At 34.0% G+C, this 18,812-nt stretch overlaps 1 protein-coding gene across 2 annotated transcripts in view; it reads left to right on the top strand.

The window, feature by feature from the left end:
- LOC138713814 (amidophosphoribosyltransferase-like) overlaps positions 1-16,651 on the top strand; it is a 57,035-nt gene extending 40,384 nt beyond the window's left edge. For both annotated transcript variants that reach the window (XM_069846251.1, XM_069846252.1), the window contains exons 6-10: positions 4,312-4,542; positions 7,074-7,201; positions 10,181-10,402; positions 11,306-11,426; positions 13,996-16,651. In XM_069846251.1, coding sequence (XP_069702352.1) covers positions 4,312-4,542; positions 7,074-7,201; positions 10,181-10,402; positions 11,306-11,426; positions 13,996-14,135 — 842 coding nt within the window. In that variant the 3' untranslated portion in view covers positions 14,136-16,651. The remainder of the gene's footprint in view (positions 1-4,311; positions 4,543-7,073; positions 7,202-10,180; positions 10,403-11,305; positions 11,427-13,995) is intronic.
- Positions 16,652-18,812: the final 2,161 nt, after the last annotated feature.

The raw sequence follows: 18,812 nt of genomic DNA, 5'->3' as shown, positions 1-18,812 counted from the left end.
TGTTATTGACCAATAGCGTTCTCTAATGAGTACAAGTCCCAATCTCAAAATTTAAGACACGGAATTTTGAAGAATACAATTCACGTGGTAGTCTAGTCACATATAGGCTACACATAGCATATATTGAAAGTGATTCTACTGAATTTCTGCGTTAGTTACAAGCAATGAATGGACAAGAAATTATGTCATGGCCTCCTTGCTACAAAATATACGACGACCAAATAGGTTTTGATGGCAACAGAATGAATCTAGTAGCATGGATAAATATATAATAGGATGCGAAACTTACTGAGTTTCTCGTAACACATACTAGAGGCGCTGTTGTAGAAATTGATCTTGCTGCCATCTAATTGTGGGAGGGGCGTTATTACATCTGGCAGCCCACCAAGTAGCGAAAAGAGTAATTACTCCATGCATTTAGCAGCGCACCTGGTGACGAAAATGTTAAACTGTGCAGAAAGTATTCCCTCCTACCCTCATCGATATTCAAAACTAACCCAATTTAAAATAAAACATTTACAGTTTTATTCCTCACAGCATCTTCTACTGAAAATTCTTACCGGAGCCAACAGGAAGATAAAAGAGACGATGTGTTTTACACTACCCGATTAAAATATAACCAGACAGAGACAAAAAATAAAGCGAAAGGTTAGATAATTGGGATTGTATTCTTTGGGTATTTATTATACAGCACAATGGAAAAATCTGCAAGAACTACTTTGATAGTTCAATTTATTATATTACTATTACTTTACAATGCATTCAACAACACTATTTTTACAACGTCCATAAACATCACTGTTTAACATACACTGCTTATACACACATGTATCACTTTATGTTCACTTATTAGCAAATTTCAGTCCGCCATCTCGGCTCCTCGACTCTCCCGTACAGCAATATCTCGAATGGATAGAGAACTCTGGGTAATGTACCCAACACGTAGTTCTAATGTTCACCACCTACGACGTTGGGCGCTGATCACCTTATTTCAGACCCTCAAATCCAGATGGTGCTGACCGCAGTTTCGCATCCTATTATATATTTATCCATGCTAGTAGGCTGTGACCGAAAATGACAACAGCAAAGTTAAAACTTGGCCACCTCTCTGTTCCTGGGCTTCAGCAAGCTTCTCGGTAATTGTGAATGATCACATTTAAATACATTTATTTAAAAAATATATATCCGTTCTCGTTCTCGTTTCCGTTCCCGATTTATTGTGAACCAGCCCTTAGTTCCACTTTTGAATAGCTCGGGAATCATCGTTTGCGCCATATCTACATGTGTGTGTTTTACATAGAGAAATTCGAAACCCGGTCTTTGTAACGAAAAGAAAGATCTCTATTGCTAAGCCATAAAGACTTCGTAACGAATATGTTGTTTTGTGACATACAGATACATCACTGCTACGTCTTGCCTTAATCCTCGGACCTCGATCTTAATATTTCCCCGTGTGAATTTCGCGTTAATCCGATCGACACTTCGACAAATTCACGCTACAGGAGAGCGACCATTTTCCGTGTCGAAGGGTGTACAATAAACATGTTTTGAGAAATTGTACAGTTTTCGCTTGTTTCAGAAGGTGTCTGTTGATATAATTATATTAAGGCATCTTAGCACATTAATTGACGGCTATGTGCTGAAAATATTGCATGCATGAGGAAACAAACATGTTGTGATGTCTGCTACTGGATATACACTTTGTTGTGTCACACTTCTGGAGCTGAGATTTCTCAATAATGCGGACAGTCTGTGCAAGGATTTACTGTTGGCATTCACCATAGTCAAGTCATTCATTCATCTTAACTTGATATCGATACAAGAAGAAATTCTGTGGTTAGCACCATATTTCGACCGGCTTTTACTTACTTACTTACTTACTGGCTTTTAAGGAACCCGGAGGTTATTGCCGCCCTCACATAAGCCCGCCATTGGTCCCTATCCTGAGCAAGATTAATCCAGTCTCTATCATCATATCTACCTCCCTCAAATCCATTTTAATATTATCTTCCCATCTACGTCTCGGTCTCCCCAAAGGTCTTTTGCCCTCCGGCCTCCCAACTAACATTCTATATGCATTTCTGGATTCGCCCATACGTGCTACATGTCCTGCCCATCTCAAACGTCTGGATTTTATGGTCCTAATTATGTCAGGTGAAGAATACAATGCGCGCAGCTCTGCGTTGTGTAACTTTCTCCATTCTCCTGTAACTTCATCCCTCTTAGCCCCAAATATTTTCCTAAGAACCTTATTCTCAAACACCTGTAATCTCTGTTCCTCTCTCAAAGTTTCACAGTCATACAGAACAACCAGTAATATAACTGTTTTATAAATTCTAACTTTCAGATTTTTTGACAGAAGACTAGATGACAAAAGCTTCTCAACCGAATAATAACAGGCATTTCCCATATTTATTCTGCGTTTAATTTCCTCCCAAGTGTCATTTATGTTTGTTACTGTTGCCCCAAGATATTTGAATTTTTCCATCTCTTCGAAGGATAAATCTCCAATTTTTATAGTTCCATTTCGTACTATATTCTGGTCACGAGACATAATCATATACTTAGTCTTTTCGGGATTTACTTCCAACCAAATCGCTTTACTTGCTTCAACTAGAATTTCCGCGTTTCCCCTAATCGTTTGTGGATTTTCTCCTAACATATTCACGTCATCCTCATAGACAAGAAGCTGATGTAACCCGTTCAATTCCAAACCGGCTTTTACCTTGATGAAAAACACAGTATCGATACTCAATTTTATAAATGGCTGAGTGGATCTCTAAGAGTTTTGGAAGTTATGACGAGACTCAGGGGGGTATGCAAGGGGGTCGGTTACCGGGTCTGAACACTCCCAAAAAAAAAAAAAAAAAAAAAAAAAAAAAAAAAAAAAAAAAAAAAAAAAAAAAAAAGAGGTATTTTTTTAATCCATAATCGTTTTTCCTTCTCTAATTTTTCACTGTCAGAGTAACAAAATCTACATCGACGTAAGGCATAGTCCTCCTACCCCTCCTTCAACATATTCTTCATGCCAGTTCATTCTTCATCCTTGGAGAGTTCCACATTTCATTACTGTGTTTAATTACATTTATTTCAATATATTTGATTGTTTCCATGGATTTTCCTGTTACGTAAAGTGTTTTACCTACCATATACAAATAACTGTTGACTATATACATACATACATACATACATACATACATACATACATACATACATACATACATACATACATACATACATACAGGATGAACCGTAAGTAATGTCATTAATTTCGAGGGTTTATTCCTTGAGATATTTTAAACAAAATAGTTCTGCTTATTTTTGCTTCTTTTTCGAGATAAAAATTGTTTTATATGAAACATTTCATACCATGTTTTTGAAAAGCCATTGATTTAATTCCCGATATGCTCAGTCAATTTAGGAGATCAGTGTATTATGATAATAGATTATTGGAAGAATTTTAGTTAATTGTCCTTTAAATATGTAGATTTTTGATCCTAACAAATGCAATATTTTAAAATTCCTTTTCAAAACGAAAAGTTATATTCCTTCGGATCAAATTTGTGCACATTTAAACCACAAAAATTAAATTATTTCAATCATTCATTATCATAATACACTGCTCTCTTAAACTGTCTGAGCATATTGGAAATTAATAAATACCCTTTGAAATTTTATCATATAAAACAATTTTTTTCTCGGAAAGGAAGTAAAAACGAGCAAAATTGTATTAAACTTTTTTGTTTGAAGTATCTCAAAGAATAACCCCCTGAAATTAATGACATTACATACGGTTCATTCTGTATATATGATTATTGCGTAAATGTAATAACGACACAAGCATTTTTATTATACAAAATGAAATAAGTTAAAATTTGTTAAAAATTTGAGGGCCGTGAAAAAATTACGTTTCAAAGATTTTATAAGGTTATTCATGAAAATGTTCTATTTGAACATAGTATAATATTAATAAATATATCGTAACATAATAATAATAATAATAATAATAATAATAATAATAATAATAATAATAATAATAATAATAATAATAATAATAACTGTAATACACAAAATTTAAATTACCGATAATGTAAATAGAAAACAATTTTAATAATGTTCCTCCCTTGGCAAAATTCTGCGTACGCCACTGACGAGACAAAACTCTCATCACCTGAGCTTGAATGTGTGTGGTAGGGTATTTACTGGTAATGAAAATACGAGTTTGCACTAACTTATTTTCTTCCTCAGTTATGAGTGGTGTAATGAACCAACTCTAATTGCGGTACTGTTATGTCAAAACTGTGTTTATAGGGGCCAACAACGAAGATGAGATGGAGGAAGGCTGGGTGATTTCATCAGAGTCCTGTGGTTTCCTGTCCATTGGCGCTCGGTATGAACGGGAAGTCCATCCTGGAGAAATTGTGGAGATGACGAAAGATGGCATCAAGACTATCAGCATTGTTGAAAGACCAAATGCTAAGCCCCAAGCATTCTGCATCTTTGAATATGTTTATTTTGCTCGATCGGACAGCATTTTCGAAGGTGAGTGATATGTTTGAAATTATAGCATTAACATATTATTAATAATTTGATATATATACAGGGATAACCGTAAATAATGTCATTAATTTGAGTGTTATTCTTTGAGATATTTCAAACCGAAAAGTTTAATATAATTTCGCTTGTTTTTTGTTTACTTTTCGAAATAATAATTGTTTTATTTTTATTTTATTTTACTTTATTATATTTCATAGCACGTTTAGGGAAAGCCATTGATTTAATTTCCATATGCTCAGTGAATTTAAGAGAGCAGTATATTATGATAATAAATGATTGAAAGAATTTTAGTTTTCTCTTTTAAATGTGCAGAAATTTGATCTGAAGAAATGTAACTTTTCGTTCTGAAATGGAATTTTAAAATACTACATTTGTTCAGATCAAATTTCTGCAGTATATTATGATAATAAATGATTGAAAGAATTTTAGTTTTCTCTTTTAAATGTGCAGAAATTTGATCTAAAGAAATGTAACTTTTCGTTCTGAAATGGAATTTTAAAATACTACATTTGTTCAGATCAAATTTCTGCAGTATATTATGATAATAAATGATTGAAAGAATTTTAGTTTTCTCTTTTAAATGTGCAGAAATTTGATCTGAAGAAATGTAACTTTTCGTTCTGAAATGGAATTTTAAAATACTACATTTGTTCAGATCAAATTTCTGCATATTTAAAGAACAAAACTTTTTGCCTACTTTTCGAAATAAAAATTGTTTTATACGGTATGAAATATTTTATAGTATATTTTGGGAAAGCCATTGATTTAGTTCCCGATATGCTCAGTTAATTTAAGAGAGCAGTGTATTATGATAATAAAGGGGTAGGTTATTTTACGACGCTTTATCAACAGCTTTGGTTATTTAGCGTCTGAATGAGATGAAGGTGATAATGCCGGTGAAATGAGTCCGGGGTACAACACTGTAAGTTACCCAGCATTTGCTCATATTGGGTTGAGGGAAAACCCCGGAAAAAACCTCAACCAGGTAACTTGTCCCGACAGGGAATTGAACCCGGGCCACTTGGTTTCGCGGCTAGACATGCTAACTGTTACTCCACAGGCGTGGACATGATAATAAATGATTGAAATGATTGAAAGAATTTTAGTTTTCTCCTTTAAATGTGCAGAAATTTGATCTGAAGAAATGTAACTTTTCGTTCTGAAATGGAATTTTAAAATACTACATTTGTTCAGATCAAATTTCTGCATATTTAAAGAACAAAACTTTTTGCCTACTTTTCGAAATAAAAATTGTTTTATACGGTATGAAATATTTTATAGTATATTTTGGGAAAGCCATTGATTTAGTTCCCGATATGCTCAGTTAATTTAAGAGAGCAGTGTATTATGATAATAAAGGGGTAGGTTATTTTACGACGCTTTATCAACAGCTTTGGTTATTTAGCGTCTGAATGAGATGAAGGTGATAATGCCGGTGAAATGAGTCCGGGGTACAACACCGTAAGTTACCCAGCATTTGCTCATATTGGGTTGAGGGAAAACCCCGGAAAAAACCTCAACCAGGTAACTTGTCCCGACAGGGAATTGAACCCGGGCCACCTGATTTCGCGGCTAGACGTGCTAACCGTTACTCCACAGGCGTGGACATGATAATAAATGATTGAAAGAATTTTAGTTTTCTCCTTTAAATGTGCAGAAATTTGATCTGAAGAAATGTAACTTTTTGTTCTGAAATGGAATTTTAAAATACTACATTTGTTCAGATCAAATTTCTGCATATTTAAAGGACAAAACTTTCTGCCTACTTTCCGAAATAAAAATTGTTTTATATGAAATATTTTATAGTATTAAAGGACAAAACTTTCTGCCTACTTTTCGAAATAAAAATTGTTTTATATGAAATATTTTATAGTATATTTTGGGAAAGCCATTGATTTAGTTCCCGATATGCTCAGTGAATTTAAGAGAGCAGTGTATTATAATAATAAATGATTGAAAGAATTCTAGTTTTGTCCTTTTAATGTGCAGAAATTTGATCTGAAGAAATGTAACTTTTCCTTTTGAAATGGAATTTTAAAATATTACATTTGTTCAGATCCAATTTCTGCATATTTAAAGGACAAAACTTTTTGCTTGCTTTTCGAAATAAAAATTGTTTTATATGAAATATTTTATAGTATATTTTGGGAAAGCCATTGATTTAGTTCCCGATAAGCTCAGCTAATTTAAGGGAGCAGTGTATTATGGCAATAAATTATGCATATCATGAACTCATTACTTCCTTAATCTCAAAATAGAAGAAAGTGGGTGGTCTGCATTATGCTATGGAAAAGAAGCCTAGTATTTATTTTACAAGAATTTGAGTGGATCCCGTAACAAAGAATTACTTTCTCCTGTTGATGATTGAACCCACGTCCTTTTCACATTAAAATTACTAGATTTTAGAAGTAATGTTTTCGGATATTACGAGTATACATGATACTTCATTATTTAAAATCATGTTTCAGTAAGCTAGCACAAGATAACATTTCTCAATTTCTTGCTTGTATGTTTAGGCCAGATGGTTTACTCTGTGAGGATGCAATGTGGAAGAGTTCTAGCACGAGAAGCATGGGTGGATGCTGACATAGTTAGCTCTGTTCCTGAATCAGGAACTGCTGCAGCACACGGCTTCTCGAGAGAGGTAAGTGTTGGCAGTTATTCCAGGATGGAGAGTTCAGTGGGAAGCTTGTGGCAGAAGCCTCTAAAAGCATGGCTGTGTCTCGCAAGCCTGAGGGGGAACCAGAGAGGGGTATTGATTTGCTACATCTCGGTACGAAACACCTTCACAATAATACTTTGCACTATATTGGTGTTCTGTGAATGTGCTGCATTGTTAAATGTTAGTTTAATCAAAAGTGCATTTCTGTGTGTGTTACATATTAATTTTGTGTAAAATGCCATACTGAGAGAACATTGAGGTCATTATTTGTAGAATTAAAAGAGAAACCGTTTTCAAGTTGGACATATAAAAGAAAATGTGCTTACAAAGACAGGAGATCAACACCACATTTATACATATTAAAATATCGGATGAAGGAAGACAAAATAGAAAATTTCAATTGACATGGTGTAAGAATAATATCCTTAGCTAACAGGGTGCTCTGAGACAAATAAGTTATGTTGTTATATCTATATTCTGTTTGGGGATGACTTCTTGTAGGGTCTATGTCACAAAAATTTAGATAGAAAACCCGAGAAACATCTGCTATACAAAAAAGATACAAGGTAAACAGGTTTTTTCAGCCTACCCAGTATTTACAGCTGAGCTTCGCCACTGTTTTAAAGGTTATATTAATTCATATAATGTGAATATATTCCCATATTCTTCTGCATTTTTTATAGTTGTATCACTGTCTTTATTTCTGTCCGTAATTGGAAATAATCTAACACAGGAGAGGATAAATCTTCTTTCTCCATTCTTTGTTTCAGTGTTTCAAACTGCAGAGAGTATTTAAGGTTGTTAATAATAATAATAATAATAATAATAATAATAATAATAATAATAATGGCTTTATTTAACCTGGCAGAGTTAAGGCCGTAAGGCCTTCTCTTATACACAACCAGGATTAAAACTTGCTTACATAGTTGAACATAAAACTGGATCAGAATTACGTAATTACATACTGATACAATTTAGGTACATAATGAGATCAAAAGAGGTAGTTACATAAAAATTTACCTCATAAAATAAAAATAAACATAGTGGAATGCATATTAACGTTGTTAGAATCAAATACGAATCACATAAAAACAGAAGCCGATAATTCAATAGAAATAAAAATAAACACATTAGTATACATATTAGTATTAGATTACAATTAAGTAGGATTTACATAGTTAAACCAGAAACCGACAATTGAATAAAATGTACACAAAAAATAGATTAATAATAAAAAAAACAACACAGTGGGATACATATTGGCGTTAAGTGATAAATAAACACGATTTACATGGTTACACAATAAACATAAGACACAAAAAAAAAAAATAAAAATAAAAAAATAAAAATAAATACAGTGGAACACATTCTATTAAATATTTGCAATGCGTTAGGTCTGGCAACTCATCATAAGATATTTTTCTAATTTACATTTAAAGGAAATTAAAGTTCGGCAGCCCTTGACTTCAGGCGGCAGAGAATTCCAGTGACGAGAATTAGCAACAGTGAAAGATGAAGAATAAAGAGATGATGTGTGGAGTGGTATTTCTAGCGTGTTATCATATTGTGACCGAGTATTTAAGTTATGATACTGAGAAAGACTGTGGAATCGGACAAATAAGTAAGAGGGAGTAGAGGTGTGCAAAATTCGGTATAAGAGAGAAAGGGAATGTAACTTTCTCCTCTCATTTAACCTGAGCCACAATAATTTATCGAAAGAAGGCGAAATGTGATCGTAGTAGCGGACATTACAAATGAAACGAACACATGCATTATGAACACGTTGCAGTTTCTGGGATAAATACACCCTGAAAGAAATCACTGAATAAAGCATCACAATAATCGAAATGAGGCATAATAAGAGTCTGTACAAGCGTCTGCTTTAATTTAACTGGATAGTTAAGGTGAAGATATTACGATATGGAGCAATGGTGGAAAGCGTATGGTCTTGAGGAAATGTGTATCATATCCAGTTATATGTATCTCAATTTAAATATATTTAGGCCTATAACTTTCATAATTTTATTTCTTAAACTGTTGGTATCTGTAACGCAAAAATAACGTGTAAAGTGAATCAAATTCAGATCTGAAGAGATTCATTTTGCACTGATTTTATGATTAATTACTTGCCTAGAATATTTTGTGAAAAAACTTTGACTATGTCATTTTTATACAGGGTGTATCTAAATTGGTTTCAAATATTTCGGGGACGTGTTCTTAACATCAAAACAATTAAAAAAGTTAATAAGAACATGGGTCTGAAAACCATTCGTTAGGGAGTAATTAAAGGATTTGTCCCTTCATTGACCGCTGATTATTTGATGGTTTTTTGTTTGTTTGTATTTTGTAAAGCAAAGAAATCAGAAGAAAATGTATTCTGTGAGTGAACAGAGCGAAATGATTTGCATCATTTAATTGATTATGTGCTTCTGGACGTCATCCAATGAATGTGTTTTAACACGATGCTGCTCCAGCTCATTTCAGTCTGATAGTTCGTAATTTTTTAATGATCGATTTCTCCAAAGATGTATTGGTCGAAGGGGATTCATTGCATGGCCTGCTCGATCGCCTGATTTGAATCCAATGGATTTCTTTGTCTGGGGACATTTAAAGTCCCTGGTTTATGCGACTCCTGTACTTAATGTTGATATTCTGAGAGCGTATCCAAATGGATTTCACGAAATACGAAACACTCCATGAATTTTCAACAGAGTACGCCAGAGCATGTAATGCAGGTTTAGGGGATACATCGAATCAGGAGGAAGCCACTTCGAGCAATTTTTGTAACATTAAATTTTGTCTTGTAACTCTGAAATAAATTATTTTGAGACCAATGTTCATATGAACTTTTTGTAATGTTTTGGTATTAGGAACACGTCCCCGAAATATTTGACACCAATTTAGATACACCCTGTATAGAATTATGGCTCGTTATAAGAGAGCCTTTTCTTTAAATTACAGTCTAAAATACCGTTTGCTGAAGTGCTCTGCAAGAATCGCTATGTTGGGAGGACATTCATTCAGCCCAGCACAAGGCTTAGGCAGCTGGGCGTCGCCAAGAAGTTTGGAGCTTTGTCAGAAAATGTGAAAGATAAGAAGATCATTCTCATCGACGATTCAATTGTCAGAGGCAATACTATTGGTCCGATTATTAAGCTGCTGAAGGATGCTGGCGCAAAAGAGGTATGGCTCGCTTGTTTTAAAATATTACTTACTTACAAATGGCTTTTAAGGAACCCAGACATTCACTGTTGCCCTCACATAAGCCCCCTTCAGTCTCTGTCCTGAGCAAGATTAATCCAGACTCTAGCATCATATCCTACCTCCCTCAAATCTATTTTAATATTGTCCTCCCATCTACGTCTCGGCCTCCCCAAAGGTTGTTTTCCCTCAAGTGTTCCAACTAACACTATATGCATTTCTAGATTTGCCCATATGTGCTACATGCCCTGCCCATTTCAAACGTCTGGATTTAATGTTCCTAATTATGTCAGGTGAAGAATACAATGCGTGCAGTTCTGTGTTGTGTAATTTTCTCCATTCTCCTGTAACTTCATCCCTCTTAGCCCCAAATATTTTCCTAAGCACCTTGTTCTCAAATACCTTTAATCTCTGTTCCTCTCTCAAAGCGAGAATCCAAGTTTCACAACCATACAGAATAACCGGTAGTATAACTAATTTATAAATTATAGCTTTCAGTATTTTTGAAAGCAGATTGAATGACAAAAGCTTCTCAACCGAATAATAATAGGCATTTACCATATTTTTCTGCGTTTAATTTCCTCTCGGATGTCTTGTTACTATTGCTCCAAGGTATTTGAATTTTTCACTTTCTCAAAGGATAGATAAATTTCCAATTTTTAGATTTCCTTTTCGTAGAATATTCTAGTCGCGAGACATAATCTTATACTTTATTTTTTAGGGATTTACTTCCAAACCTATCTCTTCACTTGCTTCAAGTAAAATTCCCGTGTTTTCCCTAATAGTTTGTGCAGCTGATGTAACCCATTCAATTCCAAACTATATTTTCCTAGACTTTCCTAATGCCATATTCTAGAGCGAAATTAATAATGACATTATTTGCAGGTTCATGTAAGAGTGGCATCACCACCTCTTTTGTACCCTTGCTACATGGGTATTAATATTCCTACAAGAGAGGAGCTTATTGCAAACAAGTTGGATCCAATTAAACTGGCAAAACATGTTGGTAAGTAACTAGCTATCCTCCTAACTAGAACTACCGGTAGTTCATATAGTAACTTCAATGTGACATAGGCACAGTTTCAAATCAACGGCAATATATTGTCATTTTTTTATATTATTTATGTCAGAAAAGCTTGATTCATATTAGAAAATTGATGTAAATATTGAGAAAACGTATAATGCAAGTTTCTTGCAAGTTTGAAAATTATTCACACATTTGTCCAAAAATACAGTAAAACTCATTTAAGACGACACCCAAAAAAAAAAAATATATATTTGGAACAATTTTTCTGTGTAAGACATCTACATAATTTAGTACCAAAATTCCCTGTATGATTAAATTATAGGTTTGCCCTTTTAATACGTTTGCATTTGAAAGAAATAAGGTTGATATACAAGATGATTCATACTTATGGAGCATGTTTCCGAGACATTTTGAACGAAAATGTCATATAAACATGAGTCCTATTCTCAGTATTTTCAAAGTTACACTAATTTGAAGTTTCTTGTAAAATGCCTTTGTTCTTTAGTTTTAAGGGTAAAAGAATATTACAGATAGGGAATGAACTATTCAGAAGTATCATTTCTTTAATTGGCTAGTATTCTCAAACTAAACATTTGTTGTGAAATCCATAGTTGCTTCATATAGATTTTTTTAAACTACAAAATTAAATTTTTCTTATGCACTTATCACTCCACTCATATAAATTATTTAAAACTGTACATTAGGATGTAAAATTGAACTGTAAAGAATCAAGTTGCTAGAAGTCCTGTGATCTTAGGAATTGTTGTGATAAGTGCGTAAGAATAATGTAATTTTTAGTTTAATATTGAAAAAAATCTGTACAAAGCAACTAAGGAATTAACAACACAATTTTAGCTTCAGAATATTTGCCAATTAAAGACACGATACTTCTGAATAGTTCATTCTCAATTTGTTATATTCTTTTACCCTAAAAAAAAAAAAGATATTTTGCAAACAATTTCAAATTAGTGTAACTCTGAAAATATTGAAAATAGAACCGAAGTTTATACAGTGGCGGTTTCTCGGGGGAGGCAGGGGGGGAACGTCCTCCTCACATTTTTCTTCTTTTGAAAGTAAATACCAAATGAAATATATGCCTTGAAATTCGAGGAAGATTCGATAATTTTTAAGTTCTCAGCTATAAGAAAACCTCGGTTGATCGAGTTTTAAACGACGCGCACTCATGTGCCGCTAGAAAACTGTGAGAAAGATGCGAGGTTGTTTGTGTGGAGGAAAGTCAATCCTTTCCTCCTTTACTGCAGTTAACACACATAGACAACAGCGCACTAGCGGCCAGAGAAAGAAGCAGAGTTTTAAAGGGAGTAAATGAACAGTAAGGGAGGAGATTCTCCTCTGAATCAGCGCATGGGCGGGAAATAGAAACCGATTGGTCTTGCAGCAAGCTCGCTACCGCTGCCATCTAGCGATGCTGCATTCAACCAGACTATAACACGTCATCTAGGAGGAAAGTGGAGATACAATAAAAACAGTTTTAACGCAAAGCTATGAAAGACACCATGTAAACTTTTTTTAAATCATAAATCAAAATATATTGCATTTTATATAAGCTATTACTCATGGTTTGAAACTTTCGAGGATATCTGAAAGTTGAAGTTAGATTTATATAAAACAAAGAGGAAGTAGTTCTACGTTAGTATCGCAGATCTTTTTGGCCCCTGAAATTCACTTCCATTCATTGTCTACTAGATAGGACAACAGCCAAGTTGTCAGTTTTGTACAAATATATTTGAAATTGAAAGTACTCCAAACTACAATATTTTTAACACAACAAAATAATCGGCCACCTGCAGCTTTGAGCAATAATGGTAGTATGACTTTACAAGAACTGACATTCTTCAAAAGCATGACGTAATACTGAACTTGGTGCAGTGTTCTCGCTTTCCTAACAGATTATTTCTCATTCCCACTTCCGTTATATGTTAGTATCTAGTCTCTACAAACACGTGTGATGCTGTAGTGTGCGCTAAAAATGCTGCGAGTTTGTGAATTTCCTTGTAATTGTTAATTTGTGCAATTATCCACCAATGAATGGAAGTGAAAATATATTTGGACAATTTAGGAAACTCAGTTTACAAGAACAGATTATTGCTATACGAAAGGGAAGGCCAACTCTAACACTACCTGGTGTTGCATGTATGCATGTAGGCTAATTTGTAGCATGTTTCTCTCAAGGTGTCATTTTGCGCTGTTAACTTCTTTCCTCCTCTTAAGAAATATGCAGGAGCCACCACTGAGTTTATATGACATTTTTTGCTCAGAATGTACTCAGAAATAAGTTTCTCGTGAATCACTCTGCCTACTTGAAGCTCTTTGAAGGGCTTTTTACAGTAAATTTTGAAGGGTTGTTTATGCAAAACAAGATGTCAGGTATGGTATCATTTCTATTAATTTTTTATGTCGGTTTACATCCTTACATCAGATATAAACTAAACTGAATTAAATTAAATTAATTCTAAATTAAGAGAAATTGAAACAGGGTTAGTTTGTAGTACATATGTAACATCTTTGAATTCGATGTATGTTACAGGTGCAGACAGTCTAGCATACTTGTCAGTAGATGGCTTGGTGCAGGCCGTGAGGTACAGAATGGAAGATAAGAATTCTAGCAAGATAGGCCACTGCACAGCCTGCCTTACAGGGAACTACCCAGAGAAACTAGAGTGGTAGCATATTTGAGCAACCTGGCCAATTCTTATCCCATTCAGTCCCATTTCGAAAGGCTGCAAGGAGGAAGAGTACAAATTACAAGCAGGACACGTGTGGAAAAGTTCCTAAGTTTTTGTGATTTTTTATATTTCTATATTACTTATTTCACGCACAATTTATCTGCAGGTTGAATACAGTCTCTTCTCGTTTATCTGTGGCAATGGAGAAGCCTGTTGAAGGTTATACAAGCTAATGTTTAATCCACAATTTCATTAAGCTCTCTTATTAAGCAATTTCTTATGTATAACTTCTGAGAGTTAGTGGGGCTCTGGTGGGTAAATGCCCCAGGCACGCCAACAGCAAGATATTTGCATCGGCCTGTATTTGTGTGTAGTTATGGGAGATGTCGAGCATCATCTCGTTTAGTGTAACATTCCTACCCACTCCTTCATTAATATGCCATAGAAGTATTGTCACATTATGTATAGTCTTTTCACTGTAAGAAAAATCCTAATGTAAACAATAGCACGTGACTGAAGTGAGACTTCATTGGCCGCTGTTTGGCGCCATAGATTCTCAGTACGTGTTCCCGCCCACTGTTGTACATTCTGTTTCACGTTAAACATTTCCCGTTACTCGTCAAGTAGGCCTAACCTCACTACTATGCATTCGTTTGCTTAGGAAACATTTACTTTATAATTACTGCAATTAAAGTATTTTTAAGTCTTATGTCTTCACAATGGACAGTTGAAGATACAAAAGCCATACTTCAGTACCACGTCCTTACGTGAACAACTACGAGCTCAAGTGATGCCAGCTTGTTACAGGAACAGACTACCTCGGTATTACTGTTGGTATTCATCCGCTTTCACAGTAAATAACAAAATATAAAAGTAGCTTTTCTTTTACACAGCATTTTACATATGAGTGAAGTTATATGTTGCATCGTATTTAACAACTAGAATTCAATTTTTTATTTCCAAATAATACAAGATTATGGTTTCCAAATACGAACTATATTTTCCTGCGTCATGTGAGTGCTTCGACTGGGAGCCAATCACGGGTATGACAGCAACGTACTTATGTTTACATTAGGATTTTTCTTACAGCGAAAACAGTATAGACCAATGGTTTCCAACCTTTTCAAGCTGGCACACCCCCTTTTATAAGCCCTGCAAGTCCCATGTTGCCCCTCCAATATTTATTACAAATACTTTTTTTCTCAGATACACTTATATTTGAGAATAACGTGGAATAAATAAGAGGATTTCAAATTTCACAGTTGTACAATAACTAATTTTAAGAAAAAGTACTTATTTGGAAAGATGTGTGGCTCAACAAGAATGTCTTACTGTAATTGAGGGGTTGGGTGCAAGAAAGGCACTTCTCTCAAATGCAAGTTTTGAGAAAATTGATGTTGAAAATTCAAACCGTAATAATGTTATCTATACACGTCTTTACATTTTGGATACTCCTGACCTCTATGATCACAGTACTGAACTACAACTTGGTGATCATATGCATAACAGATCAGGGAACACAATAAAGTGTTTTACTCAAAAAGGGCACAACCTCTAAAATGCCCTTCTTGCACCCAGCCCCTCAATTAAGGGAAGGTTGGTGACTGAAGTGACCAAAACTGACAGGTTACTATTTAAATATTTTTATCTTGGAAAGTACTCAACCAACATTGACCAATTTTTCCAAAAATGTTTATGTGTGTCCGATATATGTCACATGAATTTAATTTTGATTGTATGAATTGTTTAGCTATACTTTCGGTACCGGTAACTAAAAAAAAAAAAAAAAAAAAATTGGTTTTTAATGTAGCTTTTCTCAAAAAAATATCGTAGGCAAAAGCGTGAATATGTTTTCACTCATGTTAGGTGCCATGTGTTATAATCTGAAGGACGGAGAATCTCATCTTCAATACCATCACATATATGTATATAATATTTTTAATGTTTAACATTTCTATTAAAAATACGTTTTCAGAATATTTAACATGCAGTTTGAATGTGTTTTAAGACGTATGAATATGATTATTTGTTACTTGGTGTAATCAGGGGCGTATTTTGCGGGCTACCGGTGGTAGCCCAAGGAAATTACAAAAGAAAAAGTTTATAATATAACATAATGTAATAATTTTGTATTATTAGTTTTACCATAGTAATTAAAATTAAAGTAATTGTTAGATATATTTTGTGTAATAATAGGGTCAGTGGTAGCCCAAACCCTTTAACCAGTATACGCCACTGGGTGTAATACAGTATAATACGCAACTGTAAAAAATTTGAATCAAGTTGGACTTGTAGTTTTTGAGAAAAGGAACATTGAAGATTGCAAAATGTTGTTTTGAGAAAAACATTGATAAAGATACATTTTATTATTGGTGTTATGTAGTCTAACATGCTTAAAAATAAGGCATTTAGGGCATAAATGATAACTTTAATAAACTATATATATTCTGATTCATAAAAAGCAACAAATTTAATTGAAATAAAAATGAAAAGTGTCATTTTTGGTCGTTTCAGTCTTCAAACCAGTGGCGTAGCGTCAATGTAAGCTAAAAAGCTTAGCTTCCCCAGTTAATAATAATTTCGTAATAAACCTGCAGTTTATGGAGGAAATTATTTATTAATTTTAATAGAATTTATATTTACGCATTAAATATTGTGATGCGGCAGTTCAGGATGATTTGTGATGCAGCAGTAAACAAGAAGCCTGCATACACCAGCTTCCAAGCAGACTGGTTTCTTCTGTGTAATCCACCCCGCAGATTTTCCATCCTTTTGTAACTAAACTACCCTAAGGCTCTTAAGGCTCGCAAGAAGCCAAGAAGCTAGCTTTAACATTTAAAATAAGTAGTTTCCGAGTTATCCCTTTTCGTCAGTTGTGTTCAGTTGAAGTGTTAGTGTGCATTGTGGCTGATATAATAAATAATGAGCGAAATAACAGTTCCTGACACTAATTTACTTGAATATTCTTAGGACAATTGTATTATCAAGACTGACTTACGAACAAAAGTGTGATTTAAAAAACAAATGACCGACTCTCTTGCTGTCAATGAAGGACACAACCAAAAGACAGACGCATACTTACGTAATGATACTAATATTGTGATTTCTCTAAGTATGACAGGGAGTGAGCTAATGTTATACGTTTACGTGTCTATTTGTTAAGAGATATGTGTAAACCGTGAAATCATATTTTACTACGTATCATTTGAGGTCATGCCTTATTGGTGTTACTTACGATGTTCCAACCAATCTTCGACTGCTGACTTGAAATTGACTACTATTTATTTTAAGACTGTATTTTTGTAATACGTTTTCTCATATTGCATGAAAGACAACTTGAGTTAGCTTCCCCTGCTCAAAATTTCATGCTACGCCACTGCTTCAAACTGCCTTTAACTTATTTTCACTCATATTAACTTACCTGAAAAACAGCAGTTTGAATTTAAATGCACAGGCACAACTCTTTTCACTGTTAGCAACCATTTTTTGTTTTTAATCGTCTAATAAAACTCACAAGAACACAGAACATTCTTAATGTTTGGTATCAACTTGGTTAAGCACACCTGAGATCACTCTCCACATCAAAACAACTGTGATGTTCGATTTTTTTTATAATGGCGATCATTAAAAAGTGCCAACTGTACAAAACAAACTGTCACCCGCAAGTTTTAATAAGTATATTAATTTCTCTATGTATCATATCAAATGTTTTTTTTTTCTGAGTTGTCTGTTACCCCTCTCCCCTGTAAATCTTTCACGCCATCAGGTTGGGAACCATTGATGTAAACAGTCTGATAATAACCAGTTCTAGATTAGTCATTAACTACTTTTTTTTCAATGACTTGATTTTCTGTTCCTTCCTTCATTTGTTTCTCTCTCTCTCTTTCCTTTTTTTATCATGATACTTCAGTGCAGAAGGCCTACAAATAAGCCTTTTAAGCTGACGTGCAGGAGGCCTTTAAGACTACTTAAAGACACAACCTAACCTAAGGCCTACAATATAGTATACAGTAACATTGCCATTTAACCCTGGAGTCCACGGGACTAACCTGTCAGTTGTGTCTTCCATGAATCTTTCATCAGTACTTCTTACCTGACGAGGATAGTAAAATGGGTGGACGAAGTTCTATTCGTATTGTAAGCTAAATTTTGCCAAAATACTACATTTATTTACAAAATAATCCTTTAGAGATTGATAGTTTTATCTACACAGTACAGTATTTAATATAATACCAAATAAAATACAATAACTCTGCATAATTAAACAAATTGTCAGCATAATAAAATTCTTACATTGGTTGGACTCGACACAGGTTACAGTACAACATAATTAACTTTTGTATATTTTCTGGCAGAAGACTACACTTCTATCAGTTAGTTTTGGTTTGTACGACGAAAAACTCATGAAGTTGCAAAAAAAGAATATAAGTAGACAGTAAAATCGATGGTTGAAACCTATTTGAAACATTAATTTATACGTGTTCAAGTAGACATGGCAACACTGAAAAGATTTTTACTGGATTCGAAAGAATGAGCAAAGTTGGAATAGGAACCACATATTGGATTCGAAAGATTGAGCAAAGTTGGAATAGAAACCACTTATTGGATTCGAAAGAATGAGCAAAGTTGGAATAGAAACCACTTATTGGATTCGAAACAGTGAGCAAAGTTGGAATAA

Source organism: Periplaneta americana, chromosome 14 (genome assembly GCF_040183065.1).
Source record: "Periplaneta americana isolate PAMFEO1 chromosome 14, P.americana_PAMFEO1_priV1, whole genome shotgun sequence".
Classification (NCBI taxonomy): domain Eukaryota; kingdom Metazoa; phylum Arthropoda; class Insecta; order Blattodea; family Blattidae; genus Periplaneta; species Periplaneta americana.
This window is presented reverse-complemented; position numbering and strand designations above follow the sequence as displayed.